Source organism: Xiphophorus hellerii, chromosome 1, assembly GCF_003331165.1.
Source record: "Xiphophorus hellerii strain 12219 chromosome 1, Xiphophorus_hellerii-4.1, whole genome shotgun sequence".
NCBI lineage: Eukaryota > Metazoa > Chordata > Actinopteri > Cyprinodontiformes > Poeciliidae > Xiphophorus > Xiphophorus hellerii.
Genome location: NC_045672.1, coordinates 4436899 through 4453708, shown reverse-complemented (window position 1 = coordinate 4453708; position 16810 = coordinate 4436899). Strand labels below are relative to the sequence as shown.

The following is a 16810-nucleotide window of genomic DNA, read 5'->3' as shown; positions in this document are numbered from 1 at the left end:
AAATTTGTTTTATCGTCTTTCAGATGCATTTCTTATTAGAACCGAACTTCGTGACTGAATCAAAAATCATTCAAAAATTCAGACCGGAATCATTCAGGGCTGAAAAGTTTGTAGTGAGGTTGCTATATCCTTAGACCACCACAAGGGGCGGCATCAGCTCCGGAGCCCCCAGCAGGAGGAGAATGTTATTTAGCAGTAGTGATTATTAATCCCGTCCCCATTGAGATATATGCGTGAATAAAAACATTCCCTTCTATTTCCATGTGAAAGGTCATCTTTAGAACTCTGTGTGTGAATGCTTTCTGTTCTTTTTCCTCACAAGTTCAAGTTCAAACAATGAAAGACTGGTTCTGGTTGAGCGCTGACGAATTTCTGCAGATGACCGAGTTCAGTGGGCTCGGCATGATCGTGGGTGGTGGCTACCTGACGAACCGATGGGCCCTCCTCCTGCAGTCGGGGCCCATCCCTCCACCTTCCCCTCCTCAGCGGAACCGGAGACTGAGCTCACACTGGCGTGCTGCCCCGGCGGGACGGGGCATGTCGGAGTGTGTGGAACAGAGTGAGTTTCTGTGTGCGTAAGAGACAGGAAAGCAAAAGAAAGAAAGTTTGACTGTGTGTGTTTTTTTTTTGCCCAGCTGGCTGATGCAGAGGGGTCCAACACACAGCAGAACAGGTGAGTTTTCTGGGTTTAGTTTTAGTTTCCTATCAGTCAGATTGTTTGTTACTGTGTGATAGCCAGGAAACACAACATGCACAACATGAACAGACCGCTGGGAAGAGCAGGATGAGTCTGCGGCTTAGGTCTCCTTACTGTGGGCCTTCGTGAAGAGAAATCAGTTATATTCCTGGTGGGGTTAAAGTATTTACACTTCCTGGACGTTTTGAGCTTTTTCTTCAGATCATAACCAAATACAATAAAACTCCCAAGTACAGCCATAAAATTAAAGCACATAGTCAGAGAATTTTATTTGGAGTGTTTTTGCGATTCATTGATTGTGCAAAGAGAGGTTTTAGCTCACTGGGCGAAATCCTGCAAGACAACAAGTGGTACATAGTAATAGAATCATCTCAACAAGGAGAGATATACAGTAGCTCACTATCATAAAATACGCTGTATTTTTCTGCTTCACACCTTTATAAGCATTTTTGAGTAATAGTTACTGTACAGTGCCTTGAGAAAATTTTCACCTCTCTTTTTTGTGTTTTGCTAAGGTACAAGCTATATTTAAATGTGTTTTTGATTAATTTGCACAAAATATTCTAGGTTGGTGAATTAAAATCATAAAAGCCAATTGATATATAAACACTGTGAAGTAAAAGCACGACAATTGGCATGTACAGTACATATATGTTCAACCCTTCAGGTATCAAGCTTGTAAAATGTTCTGGTGCAACCTTCAGAAGTCACATGTTTGGTGAAATGAAGTCCACCTGTGTGCAGTCTGTCAGTAGAAAGGCTCCAGAGGCTGGAACACCACCGCTAACCAAACACTACGAACACCAAGGATCTAAATCTAAATCTCTGACGATCCCCCAAAGTACCATCAGATCCATTATCATCAAAAGCAAAGAATATGGTACCGACCACATCAAACCTGCGAAAGAATACTTGACACCCACCTTGGTTCAGTATTCTCCACAACCTGCCCGTTCAGCATCAGCTATAAAACCATCTTCATCATCAATTTACTGATATTTATATATGTATATATAAACTATTTACAATAAGTAAATATTTTGCTGTAAAGCCATCTGTCTTTAAGGACAAAGTAAAGCCTGATTGTTTGTGAAACCTTAACCCTAATTGTGAAGCCCAAAAAACATCAGGAATGCTTTCATTTCCTCAAAAGCACGGCTTATATCGAGTCTCCGCTTGTTCTCCTGAATACAGTAATGTGTTTCATCCACCTCCAGAAATCAAATATATCAGGCCTGTTTTTCATTGTGAGATAATTCTCAATATGTTCAGGTGTATGAAACCTTTGAAATGTCTTTCCTGTCGCTGTGTTTGCAGCAGCAGCTGGATTATCTGCAGCTACAGCAACATTAAACATCTTCTGCTCACCTTATCACCAGAGAAACTCCCCAACATTGCCACAAGAAATAAAACGTTATTTGATAAGTCATTAATAACCAGGTGTACCGGAAAATTTGAGGAACATGTTCTGCTTAAATGGGTCACTAAAAAAACATAGTGTTGGTGTTTGGTTGTGCCTCTCTAGATGGATTCATGTTGCTGAAACAGATTCCCACCACATAAAACAGCAGTTACTTTCTGTCTTAAAGTTATTTCAAGTCATTATCTGTACAATTAGTGTAAATTCTAAATTCTCCTTTTAATGAAAATATAATTTATTTTAATAGAATGTTATATTGTACCTTGCAACTACTCATTCGTTTCACCAACTTCTCTGGGTAGTGAGGCGTGTTTGTGTGGCTGTGCAGGGCTTAGTGCGGCTTTAATCAGCTCAGGGATCTGGTTTGTGACCCTTCCGCTCCGATCAACTCCAGCCCAGATCCCCGAAAGGTTGAGAAGCGGTTCAACTGCTCATGTGCAGGGGATGAGCAGAAAATGTTTCGGACTGGCTGCTTTAATATATGTAGACCACCAGTTGGCTGGGTTTTGACTATATTTTCTTATGTTTCATAGATAACATAATGAAAGCCAAGGAAGTTTCATAAATAAAAATAGTTTCTGAAATGTTTTCATCTGCACAGCTGTTCTAAGATCCCACCTCAGTATCTCATATGTTTCAGGTCTGGGCTTTGACTGGGCCAATGTTAAATTAGGCTGAGCTTTACTTGTAGGGCAACTGGCTGCACGTTTGCTTCTAAAATAAGTTGGGATATAAAGGAACTTGTTGTCGACTCAATGACTGAAATGTACCCATGTCATGTTGCTGCCAAACTATCCCAAATCACCATCCCTCCACCACCATGCTGGACAATGGGCTTAAAGTATTTGAGCTCATATGATGGATTTTCTGCTGTTCATTTTGGCCACACCTTATTTTAGTCTCATCTGTTCAAAAGGCATTGTTCCAAAAGTCTTGTGGTTCATTTGGGTGCAATGAACATAATTCATACCAGACAATCTTGGAACTTGATTGTTTTTTAAATGGTTTATAAATGGCTTTTCAAAGCCTCCCAGAGTGATGGGCAGTAACAGCTGCTTTTCTCAGATTATTGCTGTTTTTCTTCTTTGGCACTGTGATATTTTATTGTGTTTATTTCACATTAGCCTGGTAAAAACCAGCCCCTTGTCCCATGAGATCCAAAGTTTCATTTTCAGTGCAGTGGTAACTTTTTCCACACAAACAATAAACTAAAACACAGCAGAAAAAAAGCAGCACAAATGAGGCATACCAAAGAGCATCAAAAGTAACAGTAAATGTCTGTTGATGTTCCAAGTGTCTTTAAAATCTCCAGCAGTTTACTACAAGAACCTTTTTGGGTCAGACAGATGGAGAACTGAGGGTTAAAACGGTCACCATGTCATAAGACAGATAATCAGTGAAAAGATCAATGTCCTCCACCTCCTTCCAGTTCTATTATTGCCATCTGAAGAAATGCACCACTCCCGAACAAAAACAGCCAATCAGAGCCAGGAGGAGGGTCTTAGTGCTGTCAGTCAACCTCAAGTACATGCTGCTAAATGTGCTAATGGCGGAGAAACAACTTACCGTTACAGGAAAACCACTTGTCTGCCGTGGCTATGCTAACTAGCTTAGCATTCATGACAGGCTCTGTCATGAATGCTGTAGCGTAGCAGAGGGGGAGGGTTATTGAAATTGCTGGTTTCATACAAAGAGAATGCATTATAGCAAAGAATTTCTTGGTGGCGATCTTGTCTGTAATCTGTCACTAAATTCTCCTCCTCCTTTCAGAACATCCCTCCTAAATACTGTATGTTAATCTGTAAAAGTTCTTCTGTGTGCATAGAGTAGGCTTCGTGGGCGTGAGGTAGCGGAAGGAGATGTTAGATGTAGCTTTCTTTCTTTGAAGTTCCAAGGGAAATGACTGTGTACAGCTCAGTGAGAGACTAAACTCTCTCTGAAATCTTTAAATTCTCTTACATAGCCCTTCTAGGCTATATGATGCCAGCAGACATTGAGCAACCATCCCAACAGAATTATGGGATTTCCTTTGGCTCCGAGGAAGTGATCCACTGATGTGTGCAGAGGATTAGGAAGATGTTTGAAGGAAATCTTTTTCCTTGTCGGCACTTTGTCTAAACTGAAATATGTATCTAGCTGCGCTGAGTTTGGGTGGTCGACGCCCTTTTTATGTTCTCCTTTTTTGTTTCTTTCTGTTGGTTTTTCTGTAATAGTAACATGGCAAAGCTCACGGTTCACTAGCCCATCTTTATTCGAAATGGCTTCATTTTAGACAAAGGTTTCCAAAAACTCTGAGATGAATTTCCTCTATAAGGAGGCTGGACTCTGCCTCAGATAAGTTGAGGATCTCCTTCATCCAGCAGGTGAACTTGGTTTGAAGCTGTTTCTCTACATTGAAAGATGTCGTCTTAAACCAGAAGAGTCCAAAGTGTGCTGGGGGCCAACATGTGAGCGTTGCAATAATTTCATTTGGCCCACAGTCACAGTTCAAGAACAAATTTATGCCTCCAGCAAAGATGGTGCAGATAGGCATACATTTTTTAGGATTAAATTTATACAAAATAATATCTTATTAATTTGAAAATATTTAGTACAAAACACATTTTTTTATTTGCTATGTTTTTTTTAAATTTTTGTTGTGTTTTTTTTTTTTTTGCTGTCTTTTTAAAATCATAGTATTTTCTGTAGAAAACTTCCAGTGACTTTTGACTTAGGGTGCATTCACACCAGACCTGTTCAAGCCGCTTTCATTTGTCTAGAAGATTTGGTTTGCTTGTGGATGTGAAATCAAACTCTGATCTGGACCAAACCAAAGTATAGAACTCTGGTCTGCCTACGAACCTTGGTCTCCGGTGGGTTGATGTGAACTGTGATGCGGTTTGAATGCGTATGTGATCAGCAAGCGGACGGGAGACTGCTCCAAAGGCAGGAAGTGCAGCGCATTCTGGTTAAATACAACCAAAGCAAGCACGGTAGCTTAGCACAAGCAGGAGAAACGGCTCATGGTCTTTGTATTGTGATACTTAAAAGATTTCTTAGAGAAGTTCGTATTCATTTTCTGTTGTTTTACTACCCCCTTGTGGCAGGATGTAAGTTAGGTTTTGTTTTCGTTCAAATTCAGTCTGTCCAGCGTAAAACGTGACCGTGTCTTTCTTCAAGCCTGAAGTTACCTTTGTCCTTAAGTAGTGTTATTGTACTCAAATATTGTTTGCCAGAAAATAATTAAGTTTGTCTGCTATTTATGTTTTTGTGTAATATTTAACCATGTTAAACGTGTCCAGCCTAAGTAGCAGTACGTGTTATGTAGCAATGTGTGTACTTGAGACATGCAAGATGTCCATGTGTATCTTTTTGATATTGGGACTAGCGGGGTTTTTTTTTTCCTTGCTTCAGTCCAGCTGATTTCAATTGATGACTGATTAACAGGCGTTTGTTGAACTGCAATCAGTTGAATCAGGCACATTAAAGCAGGGAAACCTCTAAAACATGCAGGACAGTGTGCCTTGTCCTGCACCAGGGTTGGGAAACACTGGTCTAACGCAGTCCAGCACGCCTGTGTGAGGACAGAATGGTCTTTTGCCAAAGACAAAATGAAATCTTACAATCGCTAAAATCTTAACGCCGTCCAATTTTTGTTTACATGTAGTGAATGAGGAAGTTGTGCTCAGTGTCTTCTTCAGAGGTTTCCATGTCATTTCCTGAGGTTCTTGGTGCAGCAGCACCAAAGGAGGGGCGTTGAGCAGGTTTCTGAAAGGGTTTGGTTGGTTTGACACAGTGCAGTGTGAACGTGAACTGCACCAGCTGAAAATGGAACAAATGTTGCAATTTTGGTCCCCAATCGAACTGAGTCTACAATTAGGCCTACGCATTCATAAAATGTGGCTGACTATAGCAAGGATCTTCTGAGAAAGTTGTTGATTTTATTGCTGGTAATATATTGACAGCAACTTGTAGGCCCACAAAATAGAAAAACACGTGACCCGGAAAGTTAGGAGACTGTACCGCTTTATGAAAACAAATGTGCGGAAGAGTTTTTCAGACCTACAATCATTTGTTCTTGTCTGGTCTGTTTTATTAAAAAAATATTGCACTTTTACTTTAAAAGATAAAGAATTCACACTAAAATGATATTGCTTTCTTAATTGGAAGCGGAAAACAAAGATGACCTTTGAGTATTTTAAATTTGCAAATTTTTTAACAGTTTGGACTTCACTGGTTTAGGCAGTTTGATGCTTTCTGAATTATCCCTCTGTAGATTTCCCAAGATGTCCAACAGAAGACAAAAGCAATATGCTACTTAATGGTCTGGGTAAATGGATTAATAGCAGCTTGAAAGAGGAATTTCTTGGTTTTCCTCAATTGTGATGTTGTGGAGATGGGTAAAATCCCTTGGGTCCCGTAGACAGATGGCTGTGTTTTCTTCATATTATCGTTTACTTTCAGATGAGACTTTGTTGCTTGGAAACCCATTGTTTGCTTCAAGTGATTGTGCATGCCAGCTCTTATGTTCATCATTCAGTCCTTATTTTTTTTTATTTTAACGGACAGTGAAAGCAGCGGTACAACATGTTGTACCATGTATTGCTCTAAATGTTTTGATCATCAATTCAATAATTGTTGTGGCTACTCTTGCATCGTAATAACGTCCAAAAACCATAAATGCCAGAGTAGTTTCTCAGGAGGAGGCTTTCGACTCACTCAAAATAAAAAGCACTCGTTTTCTGGTTTGAAAAAGGGTATTTTCTTTACTTACAAAAATAACAGAAACATTCTCCGAGTTGACTACATACAAAAAAATGTAAATATAAACGTTAAATTTGTGGTAGAGAAACTGTTTCACTCCTTCACCAAACAATCAAATCAATCACAGCAGGAGGCTGACTGACAAGGAGGAGGGTCTAAGCAAAACAAATAAATAAATAAACAACAATAGATCTACCATTCGCATTGTCTTGGATCTGTAACATTAATAGTTTAGCAAAAAATAAATTAATCTAATTCTTATTAGGCTCCAACAGTAATAGTTATGGATAAACACGTCTGATGCACATGTCTGTTATCACGTCTCTGGTTGTAACGTCAATTAGAGATACACCGATCGAAGTTTAATGTCCGATTTTAGACACCTGACTCCTACAAAACTTTGACCTGCTGAATTTTATTTCAGCTGATTGAGATTTTAGCTCAGAATAATTAACATCACTCTAAACATTTGATTGATTTTAATATTTCTTTATATTAGGAGCAGAGGTGACGTCACCCAGTATCTGTAGGGCAACTGCATACCAGAATTTACTGTTAAAGGGGCAGTATGTAAAATGGACTTTTTGAGCTTTAAATCATGTTATGATGTTACTCCCTCATCAAAAACATACCGGGAGTCTTGCCTTGATTCTTTCATGCAAAATTGAGAAATCTTTTAATCTCCATGGCAACCATTCAGCTGTACAAAATGCCTGGGTAAACTGAGTGCCATCTTCGAGGCACAGCTTGTCCTCAGAGTTGCAGTTTCCAAGCTTCCAAGCAGCCACCACCTCACAGAGCGCCCCTCACCCACAACTCCCCAACTCAGCTCCTCCAGACTAGCCAGCAGTAATTAGCAAACACCTGGTGGAACTACACATCTCCTGAGCTCGTTATACTACTCAGTGAAACGCTGGTAAAAATGTTGTTAAAGGGTTAATAGAGGAGCCATGTTGAGGACTTCCTGAAGGCGGAGCTTCAGAAAGAGCAGGATTTTTCTTTTTAAAGAGACAGAGGCCCAATTTCAAGGTGTTAAATCAAGAAGTCAAAATTCTTTGAAGTTATATTTGATATTTATAACATTTTTGTCACAACTGAAGTTAACGTAGTTACTTGATTGTGCTACAGACTGGCACTATGTGCTGCCCCTTTAAATAACTAAGACAAAATGATCAGAGTTGGCCTTTTTCAGCAGAATTTACAATTGTCAAAAATAATTCAGTTAGCAACTGGAAATATCCATGTCTGTGTGTACAACGGAGAATATAGACCCTTACTTAAAATCTAAAGTTTCCAGGGAAGTGAGTCATCTCCCTGTAAAAAAAAGGGCAAACTTCCAGTATGATCTCATCTGCAGGATCTGATCCCACTTCCTGCCCAGCCTTGTTTTACCGTACCTTGACAGTTTCTTCAGTTGCAGAGTATTTTCAGTACATTCATTTGCTAATTCTGCAGACAAGCTCAGAAGAGAGAGACGCACACAGAGCCAACCTTATCGGGTTATGCTGTTCATGGATGTGGTGCCTGTGGTTTGTTTGGACTAGAGTCTTGAGATTAGCTTGCTTTGTCTGAGCCCGCTGCAGATGCCACAACTATGGCATTGAACCTTCAACTGGTTTTTGCTTCACCTTCTTGCTGAGATTGAGTGCTTGCTAAAGTTCCCAGAATGAAACCTGGTGCTCTTGTAATTTTGATGTCTTCGCACGTTAAGTGTCATCTTCCATACTTTTATATATTATTCTGTCGATTAAAGGTTTAGCCTGCATGCAGTGAAATACCACTGTCTTCAGTACATGTCCACCACTGTTTTTACGATAAGTTATTTTCTTACATTGCAAATATTACACTTGTAGGCATTGTAAAAACTCGACAGTTATGACATGTATGCTGCTGATTTCGAATAACTGACTTATTTATTAAAGGTGGGTGTTCAGAATAATAACTGGAGTTCAGTCAGTAAGGTCATTCATTCTGAGCAGAAGTAGGTGATGCTGCTTTTTAAGGCAACACATTTTGTACATGGTTGTGACGTAATTTAAAACAAACTGTTAAGAAGAATAGCATGCCACACTTTTTTTCATAGATCTGTCATTTGTATTTAGGTGTGACATGTTCATGTTTTCTTTCTCTTCAAGATGCATTTTTTGACTAATGTGTTAAAGGTGCAGTGTTATGTATTTTTCAGGTACATAGTATCGTCTTATTGCGCAATCAAGGAACTATGTTACCTTGAGTTGTTATAAAAATGCTGTGTAAATCAAATATGACTTAAAATAAATTAAAGTAAGTAATTAATGCTTTGAAATGGGGCCTCTGTCTCTTTTAGAAACTTCTGCTCTTTTTGGCACTCTGCATTCAGGAAGTCATCACATGGATCTTCTATTAACCCTTCCTTGAGAATTTAGTTGAAAAGTAGCTTGTACATTGAGCTCAGCACATGTGCAGTTCTGCTAATTGCTACTGGCTAGTCTGAAGGAGCTAAAGGGGTGAGTTGCAGAGGGGAGGGGCTGCTCTGTAAGGCAGAAGCTCTGAAGCTTGGAAACTGAAGGTTTGAGGAAGGCTGCGATCAATCCACCAAGGCGTTTTCCACAGCTGAATGGTTGCCATGGAGATTAAAGCATTTCTTAAACCACCATAAAAGAATCAAGGCAACACTCCAGGTATGATTTTAATGAAGGAATAACATTATAATTAAGATCAAAAAAGTAAATTTTACATGATACTGCCCCTTTAAATGTAGGGCTGGGACTTCAACGAGTTACTTTTGATTAGGTACTTACATAGAAATTAAAGTGTTAAGTTTGTGAATGCACTTATTGGCTTTTTTTTTTTTTTTTACATACAAAAGTCCAGAACTGGAATCTTTGTATTCGCATGTAAATCTGACGCACAATCAACATCCGCAAATAACATCGATAGACGATAGAGCCGCTTCTCCTGCCCTACTGGGTTCACTTCTCACCCATTGACTGCGGTAGTTAGGCAGCGGCAGGTATAACCTGTGTAGACAATGAATGGATGGATGGGCATTGCTGAAATAGAGCTTAACCCTCAACTAAAAACTCCTAAGATTTGTTACTGCAGTGTCTTTGAATAAGACCTGAGACTCTTTGAGGTCACCTGATATATTGCTGAAACATAAAACTTCAATACAGTGAGATAATTCCATTGCTAATGTGCAGAGCTTGTGTAGACAGCTTCTCTCTCCTCCTCTGTGTTTGCTCAGTGGCACATTGAGCCTCCATGTCCCACTTTAATCGATGCCAAAGGTCACATCGCTACAGAGCAGAATGTGCTGCTTTGTTCTCGCCTATCGTTTTTTCCCCCCCAGTTCTCTGCTTAATTGCACACCCACAACATGATGATGCATTGCACTGCGGAGTCCCTGCTCGAAATTCCGTGAAAGAGGTGTACGGAGCCTTGTGCCAGAAGTCCATTAAAATGCTGTCTACATCGTTTTAAACTGTGTGATTGTGAGCGTGAGGGGGAATAAAAATAGCAATAGGTATTTTGTTCCATATAACACAGTAGGAATGTAACAGGTAAACCTTTATGGATGCAAACTCGACTAAAAACCCACCTGTTTAGGATTGTATTTGAAACGTAATCAATTACAAATTTATTGATGGAACCTGAATTAATGTCGTGTTTTGATTGTTGATTCTATGTTGCATTGTGTTTCTGTGTTTGATATGATGTAAAGCACTTTGAAATGCCTTGCTGCTGAAATGTGCTATACAAATAAAATTTGATTGATTGCAGCAACACATACTGCAATATACTAAGCACATGTGAACAAACTTGCACCATTCTGCCAGTCTAATCAATTCATCTAACCAAGGTCATGCAATTGACCTCAACAGATTTGGTGTTTACCAGACAGCTCAGGTGATCTGCAACAACTTTTTGTAATTATTTAATGCTTATGCCAAAAAACAGTCTAACTGTAAAGAGTAATAAGTGATGTATTTTTTGAGTCTTTAGTCTTTATTCTGTTTGTTTTGTGTAGCTTGAGGCAGCAACTATCTAACTGGCTTACTGACATTTGTAAAGAGCTGACCTTGCTTTCTGACTGGGTGTTCAGGTTAACTTTGTTTTGAGGAAAGTGAATGCAGCTTTAAGAGCAGCTGAAACAAGTTTAGCCACATATCGGCGAGAAAGAATAATTAAGCAAAATCATTTGCTTTCAGCCAGCTGTTTCTTAAACTCACCTACTTTAAGTTTCAACTGTTTGTATTTTCTGGAAAGTTACCCTCAGTTAACTGATAAAGCCGCTGGATGGTCCTAAAAATTAAGATGATGGCAGGGAGGCATTTCAGCCTCTAAGACAGGCGTGTCAAACTCATTTTTATCTCGGGCCAAATCAAGATCACCGACCCTTTGAATGTCTTCAAAGGGCCGGTTGTGGCAGAATGTGTAGATAAAGCTACCTGGTAGCAATCTGTTAAAGGGCCAGTATTATGTAAAATTAACTTTTTTGAGCTTTACATCATGTTATAAAAAACATACCAGGAGTGTTGCCTTGATTTTTTTTTTTTAATGCATGCTTAAGAAATCCTTAAATCTCCCATGGCAACTGTTCATCTGTGAAAAACACATGGGTGGACCTAGCTCCGCCTTCAAGGAGGAGAGCAGCCCTCCTCTACGTCTCCCCCACTCAGCTCCTTCAGACTATCCAGCAAACACGTGTGCATCCAGTGTTTGCTGATGCACAGCTCCTTCAGCTGTGCAGGTTTTCTTCCAATTAACTGCAATGTGTCACTTAACCTATCAGACGTTTGTGGAAGAGAACCAAGAAGGTTTGACCCAAGTCATACAGTTTAGAAGACAGTTTTCCTTAACGCTCACCAAATGTATGTAAATATTTGAAATCAAGGAAAGTTACAAAAAATCTCTAAAAAAAAATGCTCTCGGCAAGTTTTCTGGCATTTAGCAAATTGAAATAATTTAGGTAATTCTAACTGACCTGTAACTAGAGAGGTTTGACCTAATATAACTGGGATAAGTGAGAAAAATGTGTATGTGTCTTTTTGTTACATTAACTTCAACTGTATTTATTACCTAATTTATATTATTTGTTTATACTTCCTATCAGAAACAGTTGAATAAAAACATATTTGAAATTTAAATCTGCATTAGAAGTGAACAATTTTATGGACGATTTTTGGCACTGAACATACAAAATGCTACCTAAACTTAGGCAAACACTAATTAAAGTAACACTGAAAATAAACCTGAACATACCATTCCAGCAATGATTCATGATGTTGGCAGCATCATGCTGTGGAAATACTTTTCTTGTTGGAACCTGGTCAGAGTTGTAAATAGGACAATGGATGGAGTCAAATGTAAAACCTGTTGGAGGCTCTAAAAGACTTAAGACTGTGACTGAGGCTCACCTTCCTTGCCCTCAGTAGTGTAATTCTTCTTTTTTATCTTCTCTAATTCTAGTTTTGCTTTTAGTTTCCCCTCCTCCTTTTATTCTCTGTTCCTCTCTTCCTTTAACTTCCTCTCTCTGTTTTCCTCAAGCCTCCTCTGCCTCGCTCTCCCCGAGTGTCCAGAAGAAAAGGGTGGTGCATTCCAAAGGCCTGGAGACCGTTCCCCTCTTTCAGGCAGTGGCCCAGAGACTGACAGAGAAATTAGAATAAGAATAGCCGCCTGTGCCCCAGTGATGAGCCGGGTGGGGGGCGGTGGGGAGGTTAGTGTTGGGAGGAGACGAATAAAGGGGTTCCCGTCCGGCACCCTGTGCTCCCATTGGCTAGCGGCATTCCCTCTGTTTTTACATTGCTGCCACCAGTTATGCTCTGAAGTTGGTTTTGCACATTCTGGGGCGCATGTTCATGCACGCGTAAATGCACGCATGCCGGGTTCCAGGACCTGCACACGTGCACTGGTAGGCCGTAGTCTGAAGAGACGGAGGGCTGCAGAGACACACAGGGAGAGCTCCTGACCACGCAGGGCAGAGTGGGGTGACCCAGCGCTGTGTGAGTATGGTCTCACTTGTTGCTGATGTTTATGTGGAGATCTGCTAAACCTTCCGTATTCCTGTCGTTTCTGCAGCTTGATGCTGTGAGTTCAGGGTTAAAACGTGACCCGGTGCTGTCGCCACTCCTTTACGTCACGTGGAGCTAAACTGTAAACTTTTAACCATGTAGCTGTTAAAATTTAACAATAGTGCTTTCACAGAGGAACTACTTTCTTTTTTTTCTTTACTTCAGCTGCTTAGTTACTGGCTTGGGCAGTTATTATATCAAATGGTATATCTTGACTAATCTCTGCTGTTTAATTAAAGGAATTATAGAAAATGGATATATCATAATGGGATTATGGCTCTGGAGCCCCTGGTGCCTATTATCACAGACAGGTTCTGTCATTCTTTGATCCTGATGCAGTTCACACACAGTGTGTTTAGCAGGAGGGGAGGTAGAGTTTACAACAGGGTCACACTCATTAAGTAGTGGTCTACTTTATTTCTGCTGTCACAATCAGGAACCTTTAAGCTATATAAAACACCCTACAAAGTAATGACATGTATGCATTGTAATTTGCTGTTGCTCGAGATCAAAATTGATGTCTCTTCATTGGTCATGAGTAAAATATAGTTTTATGTCATTTTTCAATTTAGTTCAGTTCAAATTAGTTTAAAGGGGCAGTAATATGTAAAATAGACTTTGTTGAGCTTTACATCATGCTATAATGTTATTCCCTCATCAAAATCATACACGGAATGTTGCATTGTTCCGTTCATTCATATTTGAGAAATCCTTTAATATCCATGGCAACTATTCAAGCTGTGCAAAACGGCTTGAGGAACCAAAGGTGCATCTCCTCCTCTTTTTGGGGACGCAGCTCAGAGCTGCAATTTCAAATCTTCTGCCTCACAAAGCTGCCCTCCCCCACTCAGCTCCTTCGGACTAGCCAGCAGCAATTAGCAGCTGGAACTGCACATCTGCTGATCTCATCATACAAACTACTTCTCAGTGTGTCGCTGGTAATAACGTTGTTAAAAGTTTAATACAGGAGTTTCAGGAAGAGCAGGATTTTTTAAGAGACTGAGGCCCAATTTCAAGGTGTTGAATTTTTCATATTTGGTGGTTTGAGTTTGTCCCTCAATCTGAGGGCTGGATTCTCTTTGAGCACTCTGCCTTCTTCCTGCATTTAATTGGTCTCTCTAAATAGTCCTTAGGTGTGAGTGAGTGTATGGTTGTTTTTCTTGTGCATCTCGGTGTTACCGTGTGATGGACTAGCTTTCTGTCCAGGCAGTACCAATGACAACTCACCCAATGTTTCAGAAAGCAGCATTGACCCTCCATGGCCCCGCAAGGATGAGCACCTATAGATAATATATGGATCATCTCTTCACTTTTTACATTTTAATATACATTCAAGTTATCTCATACCACGAACGTTAGTTTCAGCAACTCTGAATTAAAAAAAAACTAAACCATTAAAAAAAATACTTTCACTTGCTTTATCCTTTTTTTCTTTGTATTTCTTTACTTTATTGCTTTATTTGTGTGTTTTGCAGACAGAGAGACAGTCAGATGTCCAACCTCTTGGCCATCGAGATGCCCATCAAAATGATTCATTTGAGCCTTCTGGTGCTGGGTGAGTTGCATTCATAAATGTTTGACACTATTTTAGGTTTGCTCTTAAATCTGAACTTTTTGTGACTGCGTATTGTGACACTGGTGCCACTGTGTTGGGATTTTCCGTTCAGATGTTATATCCAGTGTAAAGATAAGATATCCTGATTAGGGATTCATTGTTATGAAAATTTGGGTCAGTATTGATGTCCGAGATTAATGTTGCTGATATGAACAACAACCGATATTGACATATGTCATATATATTAATCCATCCATCTCACTCTGTGAAAAACAACCACACAACCTGCACTGCGTCACTATCACTGTGAGATGACCAAACAAATACCACATGGTCAACTCCCTCCCTTCCCCCTTCGGTCGATACTGATGTTGATGCTGATATATTTTGCACCACTAATGCTGATTTTAATCTGTGCTTTACCTGATGAATTGAACATTGCATGTGTCCTATTGAAGAACACATGGATTGATCAGACCTGAAGACCTGAGCTCACCTGATCAAACTCACCTGCACACACTTGCCTTTTCTTTCAGCTTTTATATTAATCTTTAACTAGATAGAAGAAGTCTGCATTTGTGTAAGAATAGAAGCAGTGAACTTTAATGACACTTATACTGGTAAAGTCCAATAAAGTTGGACTTTAGTTCAAAGAACGTTGGTGCAGATACCTGGAACAATCTTTGTTTTGTGAGTATAGAGTAGCTAAAGAACCAGAAGTTCTGTCCAGCCTCTGACACCTGGAATTGAGCCTCTGATGAGTGACTTTTTCCTCCGTTCTTGCATTCTTGCTGTATACACAAGGCTTATGCCTTAGGGGGTATTTATGTGTAACTTTTCCTGGGTGGATATGTTCCAGTGGCACGTGCTACTCTGACAGACCAGATGGTCTCAAGCACACTGCTGGAGACAAACTACAATTAAACAGCTACTTAGAGTTCGTTTTGACCTCCAAATCCTTTTTGCCTAATATGAAAAGTTAGGTAGAAAAAGTCTTTATGTATTTTAGACCATTCAGAAAAGAAATGATAGAAAAAAAACTCTTTAAACTGCACAAAGTCATCTACAGAACATCCCAATGATTCTCAATCGGGCTCTGGATTCTGGTGACTGATCCACAGTTTAAGCCCGATAAAGCTTGGCACTGTCATTTTGGAATGCTAAATTTAGCTCAGAGATGTCCAAGTCCCATCAGGGAAGAAAGATCCATTGATGGACTAACCTGGTCATCCAGTATGTTTAGATAATCAGCTGACGTCATAATGTTACTGAACCTGGACCTGCCCACCTGCAGCAACCCCAGATCACAGTGGGTTGCTCATTCCTAGTGGTAGTAGACACTAAACACGACGGCTGCACCACTTCATCTGCCTCTCTTCTTATCGCAATGTCACCATCACTCTAGAAGAGGGTCGATCTGGACTCATCAGACCTTCTTCCATCGCTCTAAAGTCCAGCCTTTATGTTTCCTTGCTAATTGCAGCCTGTTTATCCAGTTAGCTTCAGTATTCGGTGGTTTTCTTATGACTACAACAGTTTAGTCCCAACCTCTTGAGTACCCTTCACATTGTGTGTGGAAATGATTCTAGCCAGGTTGTGTTCTTCCACATGGTTGTTTAAGAAATGAAAAGCTTCTCGTTGCACCAGCTGGAAGACAATTGCCTATGCAGTATCTATCCAATAGAAAGCTCATACCTATTTGCTCAGTTAAATTCAGTTGACACTTTTTTTTCGGTCAGGCTGTGTATTTATCCATTTACCATTTTTCTGTTCCCGCTTCATGATCCGACAGCAATGTGATCACAACAGAAGAAATGTTCTAACCAAGCAGAGAACCACAATCTCTATTGTTAGAATAAACTAACAATTCTGAACCTGAAGCCATTTCCGATGGCTCAGAGGCTAGAAATTCGCTTCAAAGAATAAAAATAGCTTCATGGGAGTTTCACAGTGGTTTAGCCTCGTAATTACCTCCTCAAACACTATTCAAATATGTCTCGGTCTAGCAGATTTGAAGAAATCCATTAGACAAAAACAGACACGAAGCTTCTAATATAGGCATACGTTCAGCAAGTGTGTGGTCTGTGTCGAAACATAAACTCAGTCGGTGATTAAAACTGAGGCTAATTTATGAGAAAAGCTGAGGGGTACGTGTCTAGACAGAGGAGCACAGACAGATCACAACACATCTGAAGGATACCCCTATCACTGTCTCTATCACCAGTAACAACCTGTGTGGTGGTGAAAAATTGAAATGATGCAAAACAAACAGAAGTAATGGAAGCACTAAATCAGAAATTAAATTAATTGCCAAGATAAAAAGAAATTCTTGCCTTCAGGAT

The 16810-nt window shown here is 39.9% G+C and overlaps 1 protein-coding gene across 3 annotated transcripts in view; it reads left to right on the top strand.

The window, feature by feature from the left end:
- The first annotated feature begins 466 nt into the window (after positions 1–466).
- lamb2l (laminin, beta 2-like) overlaps positions 467–16810 on the top strand; it is a 93216-nt gene continuing 76872 nt past the window's right edge. Inside the window, exons 1-3 of one of the 3 annotated variants that reach the window (XM_032569017.1) lie at positions 467–559; positions 636–673; positions 14389–14468. In XM_032569017.1, the coding sequence (XP_032424908.1) occupies positions 14405–14468 (64 nt within the window). In that variant the 5' untranslated portion in view covers positions 467–559; positions 636–673; positions 14389–14404. Of the gene's footprint in view, positions 674–12718; positions 12845–14388; positions 14469–16810 lie in introns of those variants that run through there. The other 2 variants (XM_032569009.1, XM_032569026.1) reach the window with 2 other exon arrangements.